Source organism: Ictidomys tridecemlineatus, chromosome 8 (assembly GCF_052094955.1).
Source record: "Ictidomys tridecemlineatus isolate mIctTri1 chromosome 8, mIctTri1.hap1, whole genome shotgun sequence".
Taxonomy (NCBI): domain Eukaryota; kingdom Metazoa; phylum Chordata; class Mammalia; order Rodentia; family Sciuridae; genus Ictidomys; species Ictidomys tridecemlineatus.
In genome coordinates this window covers 148814047-148832935 of record NC_135484.1, presented here as the reverse complement: position 1 = coordinate 148832935, position 18889 = coordinate 148814047, and the positions used below count along the sequence as shown (strand labels likewise).

At 49.0% G+C, this 18889-nt stretch overlaps 1 protein-coding gene across 1 annotated transcript in view; it reads right to left on the bottom strand.

The window, feature by feature from the left end:
• Cap2 (cyclase associated actin cytoskeleton regulatory protein 2) overlaps positions 1-18889 on the bottom strand; it is a 127818-nt gene that overhangs the window by 28915 nt on the left and 80014 nt on the right. The window contains exons 5-7 of the mRNA XM_078020577.1: positions 10247-10390; positions 9870-9955; positions 3654-3759 (exon numbers count right to left, since the gene is read on the bottom strand). Of these exons, the coding sequence (XP_077876703.1) occupies positions 3654-3759; positions 9870-9955; positions 10247-10390 (336 nt within the window). The remainder of the gene's footprint in view (positions 1-3653; positions 3760-9869; positions 9956-10246; positions 10391-18889) is intronic.

Here is an 18889-nt window from a genome sequence, read left to right as displayed (position 1 = left end):
ACCGCACAGCTGCTCCCGTCCCCAACACCTCCACCCAACCCCAGCACACTTGTGCACCCACACGGCCTCCCCAATCGCTGTCCCCCAGCTTCACATTTCACTGTGACAAGTGACAGGAGCAGCCGTTGCCTGGCACAGCTGCAGCCTGAAGGCAAAGGGTAGGAGGCGGAAGAGGCAAGCTCCGTCCCAGAGGCCCACCCAGGCCAGGCGAGGGGGCTCAGAGCCAGGCTCCCTGGGAGACCCTCACGCAGCAAGCTGGCGGTCACGAAAACTGCACTGAGTATGGATCTCAAACTCCAACTTGAAAACAGAAGAAAGCAATGGCTCAACATTCTTGAGATGTTAAGTCATGGAAGGTTCTCTGTGGTACGTGCAGGAGTGTGGCAAGGGCTGCATCCACGAGAGGCCAAACCTGTTTCTACAGCCCTCCAAGTCCCGCCGTGTCTGGGAACACTACGTCTTTCTACCTTCTTTCCTCATCCGTATCATTTTCTAAACACAGAGTTTTTACATAGTCATGATCAGCAGACGAATAAATAAAAGAATCTAGTTTATTTTTTCTCCCCAAGCCCAGTTGACCAGACTGTTCAAACGGCTTTTTCCTCTTTGCAGGAAAGCTGCGGCTCAGGCTTTGTGTTATCATTCCTGTGCTGGTTTGCTGATGGTACATGGTAGGGGAGAAGAGATTAGTTTGTTTTATGCTTAGAGTCTTTAAATTGATTTTAGTAATTTGAAATAGAAATAGAATTTTAAAAATCAAAAGTATGATTTTTATGATACACTTTTTAGTAGCTTCTCTCCAAACCTTAGAAGAACACAGCAATATCAGGAAATATGTTTCTGTTCAGGTCTTAAAGCAGGTCAAAAGATTTTGTACACATGGTACCAGGGATTGTACCCCAGGGACACTTAATCACTGAGCCATATCCCCAGCTGTTTTTATTTTTTATTTTGAGACAGGGTCTCACTAAGTGGCTTAGGGTCTTGCTAAGTTGCTGAGGCTGGCCTTAGACTTAAGACCCTCCTGCCTCAGCCACTTGAGTTGCTGGGATTACAGGCTTGCAACTCTGTACCCAGCATGCTGTTATTTCTGAACCAACGTTATTCATTGTAATCATTTCTTACTTTAAACATTGAACCAACACTTTATCATTAGCTCTTCTTTGCAAAAGTGAAGTAGGGCTGATGGTGGGGCTGGGGGTAAGAGTGCCCGCTGACCACACCCTGAGGCCCTGGGCTCAACCTCCAGCACCCAGGTTTGGGGGTAGGATGGGGGGAAGAAGTGGAGTAGACGCTTCACTTCTATTTTTCGAAATAGAATTTTTCCACAACATATTATATGCTTAATAAACAATAGCTTTCATTGTTATGGTAATCCACAATGTGTGCTCTATGGATCACCTGCATTTTGCATAAATACGACATGTATGTTTTACAACACTTTTTCATTGTGTTTAAAATATACATGTGACCCCTTGGTAGGTCATGAAATTGACTTAGTGAGTCTTAACCACAATTTTATTTAAAAAGACATAAACATAAAAAGAAAATACCTGAATGCATTGTAAGAAAGAAGATTGTTTTGTGAAACTTGTTTTAGTATTATGCATGTGGGGAGGTGTGTAAAATGTATTTCTTTCTATAATTTGTCTTAAAAAGTTTGAGAGTTACTGCTTCGAGGCATTATTTCTTACAAACATATTCTACTATTCACTAGTTAATTCATTAAACTGTTCTAGTATTCACTCTAGAACAAAGGAAAAAGCTACATTTACTTTGTGCTACAATTAATAATCAATGCTCTTCCTTTATATTCATAAACATAATTACTCAACTTTGTACACAGCATTAAAGGTATTCAAACCATTTAAAAATAATTTTCTATTCATTTTCCATGGGTACCATTAGAGAAGTAATAGACGAGCATTTACTGACATTATATTCCATAAATGGATTCTCATTTCTCTTCCATTTATCTACCATCAAATCATAACAGATCCCAGGTCTCTTGATTTTTCAGTTTACTATTTTCTAATGATGGGCTGTTTCCATGGCAAAGATATGACGATGTCCCTTCATGACATATTGATCTAACTAACATTATCTCATTTGAGTGGGATGAAAAGTCATCCCCACTAGTCGATGTGAACACCCATCCTCACACGCATGCATCCTTTCTTATTAAAACCCTCCAGATGTTTATGAACTCTCTTCTCAAAGGTCATAGTGTTGTGGGCAGAATAAAAACAACTGGCCAGCTTAGTTAGTTTTGCATGGTGCATTTCAACAGTATGGAGGAAAAATAAAAAGAGACTTCATCGCGAGGAGGCCATGTCATCGGTGCCTACCTGCTGGGGACAAATGTAGCAATGCTAGACTCCCCTGGAAAATCACAAACTGCCCTCGCATGAGGGCTACTGTACTGACAGCAGCCACAGAATGGAAAGGTAGGTGCTGGGGCACAGCTTCAGGAGAGGGAGATTTCACCTCTGAATGGCTTCACCACGGCTGCTTCATTTCCTCAACAATTACTCTGGCAAGATCATCCACTACTGGAAGGGAGATTCCATTGGGAAGCAAACGCAGAGACTCCAAAGGGCAAGGGAGATTCTAAGATACCCCTAACTCGTGATGTCATTCAAATCATTAGTTAAGCACTTACTGCATGCCAGGTACTATGTGAGGGGCTGGGATACGGATGAGTTTTCCAGGCAAGTAAGAGAGTCCCGAAAGCACACAGAATTATAATTCTATGTGCTAAGAGCTCTGACTAAGGCATACTCAAGACAGAGAAAGAGCCACCCATCAGATGACTTTCTGATGAAAGTCCATGAACTTTCTTAAGGAGGTGGCCACGTTTGGGCTACACCATGGACGAGGGGCAGCGGTGCTTCCCCTGGGGAACTCAGGTCATTCAGCAGGACATATGCTCAGGACATTGCAATTAAGGTCAAGGAACAATTTCATTTGGTCCAAACTAAGTGGGGCGTGTGCACAGATACTACCAGTAGCTACGGGTCGCTGGAGTGCTCGGTAAGGCCAGCGTGACAGGAGATGCAAAGCCCCACAAGAGGCAGAGGCCAGGTCCAGGCCCCCTGTGGACATGAGAGTGGGGCAGACCCTGCCTGGGATTGCATCCTCCTGGTAGGCACCCTTGGAGGACCAGGATCACCCAGCGACGCAGAAACATTGTTCAAGACACTTAAACACGTCAAAAGAGAAATCAAGAATGTTTGAAAGATCATTCTACTGATCAGTTTACCTCTTTAAAATTATACCCATATTCAAAGCTCCCTGTTCCCTTCTCTTCTCATCAGTTTCTTAACACTCGCCATCTTGGTTCTCACACAGGTCTGTGCTTGACTTTGCCACCTGACATTAATGGCAAAGTGCCTTCCGTGTAATCACCACGTGTTAACTTTAGTGGCTGTTGAGTGTCACCATAGACGACGTCCCATTTTCTGTCCGTAGTCACATATTCCTGGATTTTCCTATGCTGCCACCATCTGTCCCCACATGGTTTCTTATGCACATCTTATTCTCTTTCCTTGGGACAAAGTTGAGGGTCGTACTGGGTGAGTGGGCCATCGGGGCCATGTTTCTATAAATAGTTTCATGCCTTGTCACCGGGGCGGGAGGGGCCCGGTACTCACTGTGGTGCTCCAGGTGAGGCCCGTGGTGTGGTGCTCCTTGATGTAGGCTTGAAGCTCACTCCAGATGTTCAGGTAGGACTTCACCCAATCCACGTGCCGTAAGTCACTTTGTTACAAAAGAGAGTGGAAGGGAGCGGAGTTAGGATCTCCAATAAATGTAAAGTAGAGGGCCATGTGGTTATCCAGTGACCAGCAGCCACAGGACCCAGAGCGACTCTCCCTCTAGCCACAAAAGAACCAGTGGGGAAGGTGGCCCAGGACTCTCCTGAGGGAGGCGGACACACGGCCCCAGTCCTGAGCTCCACACCTGAACGGAAACACCAGACAGGGGACCTGACCCAACAGGGCCAACAGGGGCCACGTGTCCTCTGGCAGTCAGTCTCTGTCTTCCCTAACGGAGGAGACTGCGGGGGGAGGCCACTTCTTCCAGTGTGGCTTCTGGTGCAGAATTAAGAACAACGTGTTCTCAGAAGTGAGAACGGTACTTGAGGGGAAAAAGTCACTTGGTTGATTTCTAACAATTCAGTTGAATTATTTGGTTAAAAGTGTAACTGATTGGAGAACTTGAGTTATCATGACTGATAAGGAGGTCGGTATGAAAGAAAAGCACTTCTTCACCAGCAGGTCACACCCTGTATGTCTAGGGGGACATTCACTTACATGACCTGGATCTGATACTCTTGGCATCCCACGTGAGGAGGGGCACAACCGGGATTTTTTATCTCTTACTTTACTGAACTGAGTGCGAGCAAAGTGCTTACCTTTTATGGCAGGGTTAACATACAGGATTAAGAGAGCTGTTAGGAGCGTGAAACTCACAGAGAGATGAAGGTAATTATATTTCCTTTTGGTAATTTTCATCATAGATTTTTTTCTTTTTTGGTACTGGGGATTGAACCTAGGGGTTCTCTACCACTGAGCTACATCCCCAGCCCTTTTTATTTTGAGACAGGGTCTGGCTAAGTTGCTTAGGGTCTTGCTAAGCTGGTGAGGCTAGCTTCAAACTTGTGATCGTCCTGCCTCAGTTTCCCTAGTTGCTGAAATTACAGGTGTGCGCCACCTCATCCAGCCCAGTGTTCGTTCTCCCGCTGGCATGAAGGGGTGGTAAGGGAGAAGATGCTGATAGTTGAGCTAATGAACATTTAATTACACACCTGGGTCATTAATCTGAAGAGAATCACCAAAGGAAATGTCTGTTATTAAAGCTCCTGCCAATAATGACGTGTCTCTAGGCACACTTCATTTTGTTTTCCTTGGAACATTCCAAGTCCCACCAGCGTGTCTGGAGTCCCACTGTTTGAAGCATGCCACTCGGAGGAGCGTGGGGGGGACTCCGACCTTCTCATTCATTCACTCCTCAGGAGGGAACACATGAATGGAGTTTCATTCTAAATTTCTCAATTAATTATATATATATATAAATTATTATGTATTAATAATCAATTAATTGAGAAATTGAGAATCTATCTATCTAACGAAATCTATGAAGAATCTCACTGTTGCTTTGTCTCATGACACACTTTGTGTCAGTCTCTGAAGGTTATATGCCTCTTATGAGTTTCCTCACCCACAGGTTTTGTGAGGGTCTTGGTACAGTGTCTTCCACATGAGAAGCAGTCTGCACACAGCTGTCATTAGAGCACATAATCACTTTAATATAAGTGTACACCTATATCTACTTATACGGCATGTATGAAACACAAACATGCCATGTCGTGGTGGTGCACATTCAACAAACTTTACTAAAACATTCAACAACCAGTGAAGACCAAATCTGTCTAGGAATATTCACCTTTCCTTTTAATCAGTACAGCACGAGTCTGACTTGAAGAAAGTTCCAGAAAAACTGGTAGTAAGGAATAACAGTATGGTGACTTTTACTTCAAGTCCCTAAGAGATAAATGGAGCAGGGTTCAAAAATCCAGGGGCAACTGCACACACTCCCTTGGTTTTCCTTGACCCTGGAGGGAGCCATGTGAGGGGAAGGAGCCCTGACAGAAGGAGGCCACACCCCGAGGAAGCCAGCCACCTGCCCTGTCATACTGAAGGAAGGGCCCAGCCATGGCAGCACACAGAGGAGGGGCATGCTCACTGCCCTTGCTTCACCTAAGGGAAGTCACCCTCAGCTCCTCTACCCCCCAGCTCCTCCACCCCCCAGCTCCTCCACCCCCCAGCTCCTCCACCCCCCAGCTCCTCCACCCCTCAGCTCCTCTACCCCAGCTCCTCCACCCCTCAGCTCCTCCACCCCTCAGCTCCTCCACCCCCCAGCTCCTCCACCCCCAGCTCCTCCACCCCTCAGCTCCTCCACCCCTCAGCTCCTCCACCCCCAGCTCCTCCACCCCCCAGCTCCTCCACCCCCCAGCTCCTCCACCCCTCAGCTCCTCCACCCCCCAGCTCCTCCACCCCCCAGCTCCTCCACCCCCCAGCTCCTCCACCCCCCAGCTCCTCCATCCCTCAGCTCCTCCACCCCCAGCTCCTCCACCCCCAGCTCCTCCACCCCCAGCTCCTCCACCCCCCAGCTCCTCCACCCCCAGCTCCTCCACCCCCAGCTCCTCCACCCCCAGCTCCTCCTCCCCAGCTCCTCCACCCCTCAGCTCCTCCACCCCCAGCTCCTCCACCCTCAGCTCCTCCTCCCCAGCTCCTCCACCCCTCAGCTCCTCCACCCCCCAGCTCCTCCATCCCTCAGCTCCTCCACCCCCAGCTCCTCCACCCCCAGCTCCTCCACCCCCAGCTCCTCCACCCCTCAGCTCCTCCACCCCCAGCTCCTCCATCCCTCAGCTCCTCCACCCCCAGCTCCTCCACCCCCAGCTCCTCCACCCCCAGCTCCTCCACCCCCCAGCTCCTCCACCCCTCAGCTCCTCCACCCCTCAGCTCCTCCACCCCCAGCTCCTCCACCCCCAGCTCCTCCACCCCTCAGCTCCTCCACCCCTCAGCTCCTCCACCCCTCAGCTCCTCCACCTCCAGCTCCTCTACCCCCAGCTCCTCCACCCCTCAGCTCCTCCTCCCCAGCTCCTCCACCCCTCAGCTTCTCCACCCCCAGCTTCTCCACCCCTCAGCTACTCCACCCCTCAGCTCCTCCACCCCCAGCTCCTCCACCCCTCAGCTCCTCCACCCCCTAACTCCTCCACCCCCAGCTCCTCCACCCCCAGCTCCTCCACCCCCCAGCTCCTCCACCCCTCAGCTCCTCCACCCCCTAACTCCTCCACCCCCAGCTCCTCCACCCCCAGCTTCTCCACCCCCAGCTCCTCCACCCCCCAGCTTCTCCATCCCCCAGCTTCTCCACCCCTTAGTTCCTCCACCCCCCAGCTTCTCCACCTCTCAGCTCCTCCGCCCCCCAGCTCCTCCACCCAGGTCCATCACTGCAGGCTGGGGTCCACCACAAGCCTTGAGGCGGTGGGGTACTTTGGTGTCATCTGGTGACCAGCCCTAGGAGATTGAGGGTGGACGGGGACAGGTGTGCTGCTTCTGGAAGTGGAAGGATGCACCTGAACACTGGCTTGTCCTCTTGGTCCACTGGACTGGACCGAGTCAACCGTGAGGCTGCTGGAAGTACTTTTTCTATTCAATGGCTGACATGAGGGGCAAATACTGGATTCTTCAGTACATATGCCACGTGTGGAAACCCCCACCACCCCGGCCATGCCACCTCAGGGGGGGATGACACACCCACGGCCCTGACATGCACTCAGCTGGGGCTAGGAGAAGGGCAGGTGCCCCCGAACTGAGACACGAATAAAAATGTTCTTCAAGGGTGATCTTCTCAAAGGCAGAAGCCCAAACAGTGCTGAAGCTGCCCTGAACCGGCAGGTAGAAGCATCTAAACATCCCGAAAAAGGAGGTCACCCAGGGTGTGTTCCTGCCGACATATCACACCCAGGTCTGGTAACACACTCCCCATCTTCTGAAGTGGCACCTGCGTGTGACAAGGGCAAGCTGTCCTGCACCTGTGAGGCCCCTTCTCAGGCACCCCACGGCAACCTGTGGCATCAGATCCCTGGGCCTGGCTGCCTGGGTGCTTGCTGTGGTCACAGGAAGTCTGCCCCGAGCACAAGTGCTTTGTCAGAGCTCTCAAGGAAGGGGGCCCCCGAGGCCGGTGCGACTGTTAGTAGTCGCATCTGCTAATGGCGCTGTTCCTAAAAGCTACAAGGCCTGCTTTGCTGACATCGAATGAACAAACTAGAGCTATTTTAAAAAATACAACAGTTTTATAAAGACAGAATTCATAGCCTGTATCATTAAAGTACGCAATTCAATGATTTAGCCCAGCAGAGGTGAGCAGTCATCACATTTAGCTTTAGAACATTTTCTTTGTCCCCCAAAGGAACCCGGTCCTCATCTGCAGTTACTCCCCATCTCCCCTAAACTGTTCAGCCCTGGGAAGCTGCTCTGTCTCTATAGATCTGCTTATTTTGAATTTCATATAAATGGAACCATACAACATGTGCTTTCTTGTGTCTGGCTGGACCATGGTTTCAGGGTTCGCCCATGTAGCTGTCTGTATTGATACTTCACTTTTTTATGGCTACATGATATTCTCTTGCATGGAGGCAGCACATCTCGTTGGAGTCATCAGCTGAAGGGCCTCTGGGTGCTCCTACCCTTGGCTCCTCCTCTGGGCTTTCGACAGCCCTCTGATACCTGGAGTTGTCTCCCCCGTCTCCCCGTCCATCCCATTTGTTCTTCATTTTAACTCCGTAGGTTTCCCTGTCACTGTCTGGTTTACTGACTCATCTCACCTCTGGTCTTGATTTTACACCTCCCTTCTAGATTCTTCCTTTCTTTTTGGATATATACCTAGGAGTGGAATTGTAGTAAAAAAAATATTCCTAGCTAGTTCTTAAAATGGGTAGTGGAAGGTGGGTATTCTTTGCACTGTACTTCTTTACACCTGATGGATACTCTGAAAGTAGTCTTTTGAATCTACTCAATGTTTATTAAAACAAACAAATGACCTAATAAAAAAATAAAAAGTGGTGCAAACCTGGAGTACGGGCTGGATTGGCCCATGACTTAGAACTATGGTAGGTATTTGTTTATGCATTCTACGCATTTTTCTATGTTCCAGATCATATTCGTCTTGTTGTGGATTCTTTTCTTCTGGTTCTGTTTTCAGGTCTGTGTTAGTCAAATAAAGAGGCAAACTGAGGTGATAATGCAGACGATGCAGGTCCTCAAACTTCCTTTAGTGGGACAGTCTGGACCCATGCTGAGATGTCCCCAAGAGCCCTGCGTCAGCTCACTGATGCCCCGCTCTGCGGCTGGCACTGAAGGGCTCACACGGGGATCACCGTGGAGCCCAGAGCAGAGGCAGGGGGCACATCGCTGCTCTTACTCTTCCCTTAGTTACGAGACCCCAGCTCAGAACATTTGGCCAGCTGTGTGGGGGGCAAAGCAAGACCTTATCACAGGGTGAGATGCTCCCTGCGGGGTTCAGGGACATCTTCTGGGTGCTTCCTCAGCTTTGGCATGTCTCCCCTGGGTTCCGTTTTCCATCCTGATCCCAGTTCTAGTTTCCAGGATCTGTAGTGTGGGCTGTAGAACGCAAGGTCCTTTCACGTGGGCTCTCTAGACAAAGCCCTTGGTCTGGACTCACCTGTACCTTCTTTTTTTTAAAGTTAGTTTTCTATTAGTGCTTTAGACTTATACATAATGGTGGGATTCACTGTGACATGCCTGTCCACGCACGGAACATGATCACCTGTGCTTTCAACAGCCCTGAGAATAGCTGCTCTTGTCACCCACGTCTCCCCGTCCACCCCATGTGTACTTCATTTTGGCTCCATCAGTTTCCCTCTAACTGCCCCATCCCACCTCTGTTCTTGACCTACTCTGTGCTCCCGGAGTCCGTCTGTCCTCCATCTGCTCACCCACCAACTCTACTTCCATTAGTATAAAGATCGGTGCCCACGGAGGGCGGTTCATCACAGAGCTCTCTCAGGATCACAGAAATACATAGCATAATGACGCGCCTTCAAGAGGGGACAGCTGACCCATGCAAACACAACCGAGGGAAGTTTTCTGAACACACTCACTGTCTGCATAATTGATTCCACTTCCCCCTGGGCTTGACCTGCAAAGATGGATTTTTCCTTAGCGTCTGTAGTACATTAGTGTGGTTCACGGGAAAGGGATTCGGAACCAGCCGCATTACGTTTTAGGAACAAAGATCTAACAAGTGACCAACTGGAAATCCGACTAGTAAAAGAAGGCACGTACCTGTGTTTGTAGTCCTTTAAGACCCTGTTAGTGTAAAAGGTGGCAGCATCGTTCATCTCCTTGACATAAGGACCAGGTTTGGGGGACTGAGAGGACAGGACCATCACCCAAGCATAGAAGGAAACAAAAAATAGGATAAGAAAGAAAATGACTTGAAGAAGAAGAAAAGCAATGGTTGAAAGTTGCAGGCAAACTGGGCTCTGGAGAGGCTGGTGAAACACCTTCAGCACTGAACTTCAAACAGGATGAGGAGAAGCCGATACGCTCAGCCTAGGAGGAGCCCTGCTTCGGGCATCAGGCTGTGGAGGGGGTGAAGGTGGCTACGAGGCTCCTAAACCCTGCACCGACGGGCAAGGGGCAGGGCCCGGCCGACTCACCACAGCTATCCAGCCCAGGGCAGGGATGCTCTCGCTGACGGCCGAGAGGTGGTTGAACATGCTGCTCCCGCGGTTCCTCTCTCTGAAGGTCTGGATTTCCTGGATCTTTTCCGATATGGGTTTCAGAAGGGCAGCCACCTCGTTCTGGAAGTAAATGTCGAGAGGATTACTCAGGACGGGACAGAAGCTCAGCACCTCCAGCCACACCACACCGGCCGAAGCAGGGGACTCGGGACTGTCCGGGGGTCCAAAAGAAACAAACAACGGTCCCAGAAGAGAATGGAACTTTGCTCTGGGAGGGCAATACAGCCGGCCCTCTGTCCCCGAGTCCCACATCTGTGCGTCGAACCAACAGCAGAACGAAAACATTTTAAAAAATGGCATCTGCACTAAAAATGTACACTTTTGGCCCCCATTCCTGGAATAATACGGTATTAACAACATGTACACTGTATTAAGTATGGTAAGTGATCTAGGGGTGACTCAGAGTACATGGGAAGATGTGAGCTGGTGATGTGCACACTCTGTGCCACTGACAGGAGGCACTTGAACCTCTGTGGATGCGGAAGTCTGTAGGAGGTCCTGGAACCAGCTGTCCTCAGACACCCAGGGACAAGTGTTTTGCGTTTTCATTCTCTGCATGATGAAGATGGCAGGTATTTTTGACATTATAAATGCTGTCTCCTGAGACATGGGAAACCCAGCAGTGGGCTAGAGCCCTGTTTTGGAGATTCCTGCATAGAAAGTCACTTTTTTTAATGTCACGTAGAGAAGTCAGGTGTTGATTTAATCAGAGCTGAGCCTGACTCGGAGTCATAGGCCTATGACGGAGTGTCATTGGAACCAATGGGATCCACCAGCAAGGGCACAGGGGTAGGTCAGGGTGAAAGGACAGCTCCCTATTCCTGAGGGGACAGGATGTGGGACAGCATCCTGGGCTTGGCCACTGTTTCCACGGTCCACGTGCAAACAGACAGAAGGTTCCCTGCGGCTCTCTAAAGAAACCGTGATGGCTTATCATTCATGTTGTCATATTCTCAGTGGCCTTACTGCTTTGGCTTTCTACACTGTCCCCAGTCCCCATAGGCCTATGACTCCCGGTCGGGCTCAGTTCTGATTAAATCAACACCTGACTTCTCTACGTTACATAAAAAATGACTTTCAAAACCATGTGAGCTGAGTGACGAGGTGTCGTGGATATCGACACTCCAGAACACCGGCTGCTTCAAAGCCCCCACCCGGACCCTGTCCATGCCCACAGCATCCTCTGCTCCCTCTAGGTGTTGAAGAGCAGACAGACAGCGTTGTTCCCCTGGTGTGTGTGTGTGTGTGTGTGTGTGTCCAAAAAAAAGAGCTTTACAGAACAGTTGAAAGGCTTGGGCAGTATTTTAATAAATCTGGTTTGCAGGAAATAAATGGAAAAGTTCCTACAGCTCTTTAATTTCTTTAACCGAGATTTCAGAGGAATGGTTTCTAACCCTGGTTACTCATTGGAGCCACCTGGGGGGCTTTAAAAAGCACCTCTGCCTGGGTCCCACGCCCAGAGATTCTGATTTAGCGGGTCTGGAGGTGGCCTGGCCAGGGCAGGAAGGTGGGAAGAGCTCCTGGTGTGATTTAATCAGTCCTGCGGCGCTGGCTTCACACCCCAAAGGAGAGCCGTTTCTACCAGGGACAGCAGGTCATTAGGGAAGGGATTCTGTTCGGGCTTTGGAATTAGAAGGCCTTCGCTGAAATCTCAGCTCTGCCCCTTACCACCTCCAGGGCCTGGAGCAAAGGGTGTGATCCTTGGTTTCCTCAAGAATAAATCAGAGACAAAGACCTACAAACCAATAAGCTGCAGGAGACGCACCATCCGTGGAAATGATGATCATCACTGTGAGGAATTGGCTCATACGGAGGACGCTGTCCCCGAAATAGTTACCGTCCACTTGCCTCAAATCAATGAAGGTATTCAACTTAGGCTCCAGGGCTGGGTTGTAGCTCAGTGGGTGGGCACTGACCTTCGCATGCGAGAGGCACGACCCTGGGTTTGATCCTCAGCACATAAAATAAATAAATCAATAAAAATAAAGATATCGTGTCCACCTTCAGCTAAAATAAATAAACAAGTAAACAAATAAATAAAGAAAAGAAGGGGAAGTCTACAATCCCTGTAGATTAACAGGATTTTAGGATCCCCGGAGTCTCAACTGTGTAGCCTTGTTCAGCCTTTAGACAGATCCAGCTGAGTAGGTCACAACGAGTTTTGTAAAGAATAAATGGATTTGAACAGAACAGAGAGTACTCCCATGGAGTAAGGGCGGGTATTCGGGGCCACTTTGTGTCAGTCAGGCACGGTGTGGGGGTGTCTGTGGACTCAGCTGTGGGGTAAAGTGCATTTCTTACTGGGGACCTCAGCTCAAAGGTTTGACAAACAAGGACCTGGCCAGTTCTCCCATTTCGCACATGTGCACCAGGCTCACCGAGGTCCACTTGCTAAAGACCAGCGGGCAGAGTAGGTGGGGCTGCAGCTCGCTCCTAGGTATTCTGGGAGGTGCTGAGACCACCACTCTCCATGTACCACTGAGTGACACAGCCTTCTCCTCTGCCCACAAGACAAAGACAGGCACCGTGGATGGAGTAAGAGCTCAGTTCTGGACGGGACAGTGGATCAAGCCCTTGTTCCACGGTGGAGCAGCACGTGGGGGCTTTACACAAACGACAAGCAAGAATTCACCACCCCATTTGCAGGACCGGGTTGACAATGGCACCCACTTCACAGGGGTCTTACGAGGCATCAATGAGAGCTCTCGGGGCATTTTTAACTTCTTCCACATTGAAGGAGGGCAAAGGCAAAATGGTCTGAAGCCAGCCAGTCCTCGTGGAAGATGCATGAACACCTTCTTCCTGCCCCTTCCGGTCATTATGAAGCAAGGGTCTGACAGATTCCGCATGAAGACGCTGGATCCCAGCTGTTACAGGCGGACAGGTCTCCCTCGGATCCACGTTGAAGCCCTTGGACTCCCAGGACCTCAGCCTGTAATCACGCAGTACTGGACATGGGGGTCTTCAGAGGAAGTTAAAATGAGGTCGTTAGGGTGGGCTTTAATGCAACGTAACTTAACTGGTGAGCTTAAAAGATGAGGACATTTGGACACGGAGACCCCAGAGGGAAGGTGATGTGGGGGCACAGGGAGAAGGGGGCCAGCTACCAGCCCGGGAGGAAGGCCTCAGGAAAGACCGACCCTGCCCACACCTTGCCCTCCGACTCCCAGCCTGCAGAACCGGGAGAACATAAAGGACTGATCCCTTGTCATGGCAAGGAACGCAGGGGTCTACGGGCACCCAGGAAAAGCAAGCGAAGATCCTCACCCCTTCCCTCCCCGACTGTCAATAACAACACAAACAGACCCCTCCAACCACTCCAGCCCCAAACACAGCTCTCCATCCTGGCTCGTCAAGGGCGGCCAAAAAAAGTCAGTCTTAAATGTTCTCCCTGGAATTTCACTCTGCAAGAAGCAAACATTTCCCTCTTTGAGGGATGCTTTTCAGTCCAAACTCAATACTGACCAAAGGGGTGGCCTTGGTTTTCTGCAGAAGACCACTGAGTTTCAATTATGGTAGAATTGTTAAAAAAAAAAAAATACCGTCTCCCAAAGTTGGCTAAGAAAGTCCAGAATATTTGAATTGTTGGTAATACCGGGTCCACTGCCCCAAGGGAAAACAGAGCTAGGAACTGTGTACTCCCAAGGGTAGATTTATGAAGGCCATCTTTTTCTTTTTTATCTCTAACTTCCCAAGAACAAACTCTGAAGTCGGAGGAGACACCGTATTCTGGAAGATATTTGACACTGGTTATCTGATGAAAGCATCATCAGGACTGAGAAAGTCTCCCTTAGCCTTCGCTTGGCTGTCGGGTGAAGAACTGCGATCGGGAAAAAACAAGAAAGTGTGTGGAGAGAGCCAAGCACCACAGCTATTTGCACAAGGCTGATAAACAGGACGGCTTTCATTCCCTGCCAGGAGATTGCTCCTCTACTTGAGAGGTGGGCTTGTCGTCTCCAGCTCATCCTGAACTTTCGCAGCTGGAATTGAGAGAGCAGAGGACACTGGAGCGAATGGTGTGACCTCATCAAGGCTGGCTGCGCGCCATGTCAGAGTGGAGGCCAGTGGAGGAGGCTCATCACGTCCCCCACCTGCTCAGCAAGGCACACCTACTAGGCATCCTCAACGCATGCAGGCTGAATTGTGAAGACGACAGTTACACTTACAGAGGGGCTTTCCACTGACGGAGCGGTAACTTAAGAACTGTCCAGGTTTACTGTTCTTTTTTTTAGTTTTTCTAGTCAGAGTGCACCGGTGACAGTCTCCAGACATGGCTAGCAGTCCTCTGAATGACTTCAAATCATTCAGTGTCACAAAGGAGCTGCCCAGAGTACTTTTTTTTTTTTTTTTTAACTCTCCCCTCTGGTTTCTTTATTAGGAGACATTTCCCCGAAACAAAATCATTTTTCAAGGTTCATGGGAAGATGACCAAAAACCTTCCCTGCCTCTCCCCAGGTTTCTGTGTCTTTTCAGAAGGTGCAAATGGACCAAGGGAGGAGACAGGAGCATGGGGCACGTTTCCAAGGGCGGACCTCTGACCCGGAGAGTAGTGTGGGGCTCTGCGTCTTTATGGTCCTACTTCTGCTTTAGACTGCAAGACTCAAGCCCATTATCAGCTGCATCTCCTGTGAGCTCCAGAACTAACTGAATTGTGTTGCAGAAAGTAAAATAAAAAAGAGTTTTATCAGCAAGCTTTGTAGAAACTTTACCCAAAAAGGAAAACCAAATCCCCACTCACGCTGTTTTGTAAGACATGGAACAAACTCTGGGAGTTTGACCTTAAAGACGTGTCACTGAGTCAAATAAAATTGGCCTGTTATTTCTAGAATCCAGAGTTCTCATGTAGTTATGCATCAGGTAGAAAATAGTTCAATCATTTGCTACTTAAAAAAAAAAAAGCTCCCTTTCACCCTCTCCCTCTCTCTCTCATTTATAAAATTAATATGTGCATTTTGAGAAGCACTGGAAAATACAAATGAGAAAATCCACATAAACAAAAACTATTCTTAATTCCACCCCATGGACATTTTCGAAAACAACAACAATTACTTTAAAAATAATGGCCACTTAACCCCTAAAGAATGAATCTCAAAGTTGAATTTAAGCAGTTCAATTAAAAGAAGCAAGCGAGGCACCAAATAAAATCCCATCAGTATATTCTTGTAAGTACGGTGAGCACCCCGTCATCCTAGGAAGCCTGCCTTCAAGTAAAATTTTGACTTTTTAATCTTTAAATTCCATCTACCTCTACAATTTTAGGAAAGCTCATATCAAGCACTATTTCTCAGCAAGCCAAGCTACCAAATGCCAAGCATTATTACTGTGGCTTATACATTTGCCTGTTTCTTGTGATGCTGGGGATGGAACCCCAGCCTCAGGTGCGCCAGGTAAGTGCCCCACCACTGAACCTCACTTATGTATTTTTGTGCAAAATTTTACCAGCGGATTCAAGGGGTGGGTGAGGGTATAACACGAAGAACACATCAAAAGACATATGTAACAGTGTTAACACCAAATTTTCATGTAGTTTTCTGGCTTACTCATATATTTTAAACTTTCTAATCTGTACATATATTTCCTTTCTAGTTAAAGGAAAAATTTTAAAGCATATTAAACAGTTTTATACTTTCCAGGGCAGAAAAAAAAATTGCACAGAGGTGCTATTAATTTTGCATTTATCAAAAAATAGTCAGGCTCCTTCTTCTAATCAGGGAAGTAGCTTCAGGGAAACACATTCAGAAAGGCCAGAAGAAGGCTGTGATCCCTGATCCCAGCCACTCAGGAGGCTAAGGCAGAAGGATCGCAAGTAAGGCCAGCCTCAACAACTTAGCAAGGCCTGTCTCAAAATTAGAAAATTAAAAAGGACTGGGGTATATAGCTAAGAGGTAGTGCACCCTGGGTTGACTTCCCAATATTAACCAACCAAACAAACAAACCTGAAACCTGGTGGACTTGGTCTTCCAGGGGATTGAATTGCTTTGGACAGTGGTATTGTCCCAACACCAGCTTTTAGCAGGTACAAACTCCTACCCAAACTTTTCATGTAAATCTTTCAACAACCCCTTATATTCATCAGCACATTTTAATTTTTTTTCAGTAATAGCTTTCATAAAACACATGATTTCAGACATAAAAAGCATCAAAAATACTAAGGACAAGCTCACGGGTACATGAACTACAATTTCATGGGGGCCCAGGGTCATCATTACTGCGTCCCCTTGCTGACTTTTGCTGAAGAACACCTGGCAATGCAGAGATCTGGGGCCGGGGCCAGGGAACTATGTAGATAAGACCTGGTGGGGGGGTGAAGAAGCTTGACATCAAATTGATGTATTTTTCTCATGAAGGTAGAACATTGTACTTTCAGCAACAAATAGACATTTTTTAAAAAAATGTTTTAGTTTTAGGTGGATGCAACACCTTTATTTTTAAATTTTTATTTATTTTTTAAGTGGTGCTGAGGATGGAACCGGTGCCTCACGCATGCTAGGCGAGCGCTCTACCGCTGAGCCCCAGCCCCAGCCCACAACTAGACATTTTTAATGTAAAGAGTTTTCCACAAAAGTGTTCAGTCAATCCCAGGCTAATGAGTCCTCTGTGAAGTCATCCTCCTCTTCAGATGTGGATCGACACTGTTCCTGTCAATGTATTTTAACTTGCTGGAACCACTTAAAGACTTACGTAAAGTCTGGGGGCCACTGATGCAGTGGGCAGCAGACCCTCCTGGTCAGTCTCACTATTCTTGGTCTTGACCACTGTTCCCGGGCGGAAGCTCTCTCTCTCTCACTTCTAGGTTTCATGCTGTAATTTTGGGGTGGTGCTCACCCTAAAACCTACAATTGATTCGTCAGAAGGACACGGTACTGTCGACATGACAGGTGGGCCGCAACCTCCTCTAAGCCTCCATGGTTTAAATGTCTAGTGCACAAGGTCCATGATAGAAAAAGGTCAAGTTCAGCAGAAATCTTCTTTCCTTCCGGTTCATTTTTTAATTTGTGGTTTTTAGGTACACGTGGCAGTAGAGTGCACCTTGACACACTGCACATGCACGGTGTGTGCCTTATTCTCATCAGGATCCCCTCCTGTGGCTGCACGTGATGTGGGTTCCACTGTGATCACACATGCACATAGGAAAGTTCTCCCGGATCCACTCCACGGTTTTTCCCATTCCCATCTCCCTCCCTTCTCAGTGGAAATCCTATGGTCAACACGGTGACTGGCAACAGTCTGTTCCTTATGATATCTCATGTCCTGAATCTTTGCAAACAACGGGGATTGGAAGACATTCAACACAGAACAAAAGGACAGGTAAAAGTCCCCTCACGCCCACAGCCCCTCAGGTGGAGATTGGCGGCTCTCTCCATCGCGGCTTCTGCACTTTCAGTCATCCTGAATCACTTCAGGTCAGCACCGTCTTTGAGATTCCATCGCTTGTTTTTCTCAAGAGCGGAGCATCCGAGAGGGCACCCTGTCTGGTGAGCAGCTCAGCAGGAACGTGCTTCCTGGTCAGCAGAATGGCCGGGATCTGGGGTCCTGATACCCCCACCCCCTGGACACTCAGTTCACCTCAGATCACCCCCCGGGCTGGTGAAGAGACCTACTCTGCTTCACCGGACATTTCTCAACCTTTTTAAAATCTTTTTGCCCTTGGAATTTTAATTTCCCCGTAGTTTTCTAAGGAGCTGAGATTCCGTGGAACAGACCCAGGCTAAGGGCTGGGGATGGGTGGGGGCTGCGCTGCGTGATCATCGTCCACTCTTCCCTAGCCGCTCTCCCTCATTACCATGGAGATGCTCTGGGGCATCCACTCGGTCCTCTCCCATGTCCACACACCCACACACACACACACCCAAGGCGGTCATCTTCTGGGGTCTGTTGGCATGACTGTCCCCAGCGCGCTGTGCCCGGCCCTCTGTCACTCTCTCCTGCCAGTGCTGGCTGCTGCCCCTCCCACCACTCCTACCACCAGCCATTCCAGTCCCTCCCTCCCCTGGCTCCAGATTTCCTTTGTTTTCTCTTGCTTCTTCCCTCAGGTGGCTGACCTTCGTGTGGGAAGGCAGACTGTGCTCTTCTGTATCTTATTTAGAGGCAGGGTCTCACTGACTTGCTCAGTGCCTCACCGTTGCTGAGGCTGGCTTTGAACTCGCGATCCTCCTGCCTCAGCCTCCCACTGCTGGGACGACAGGCGTGCGCCACTGCACCCGGCCTGAGTGTGTTCTTTCCCGTCTGCTGGAAAACAAAGGACCGGTGCCCTCTGACATGGGTTTCAGGAGGAGCCATTGCTTCTGATCCCCTGGACTTGGCTGTGTCCGAGCCCCCTGGAGTCCTGCAGGTTTTCTTGACTTAGGGTTCCTTGTGCCTTAGATCACAGGGACCCTGTGTCTTAGCAGTGCTGGGGGACTGCCTGGTTTATGACCCGGATCCCGGAGGGAAGGGGACCAACAGGGTGTGTGAACCTCACGTAGAATGTGGGGGTATCCAGAACTGCTTCCCGTGAAGCCCGTGCAGAAGGCCATTCTTGGAACTTGGACTGGGTTATTAGGACAGCCCGGCGCTCCT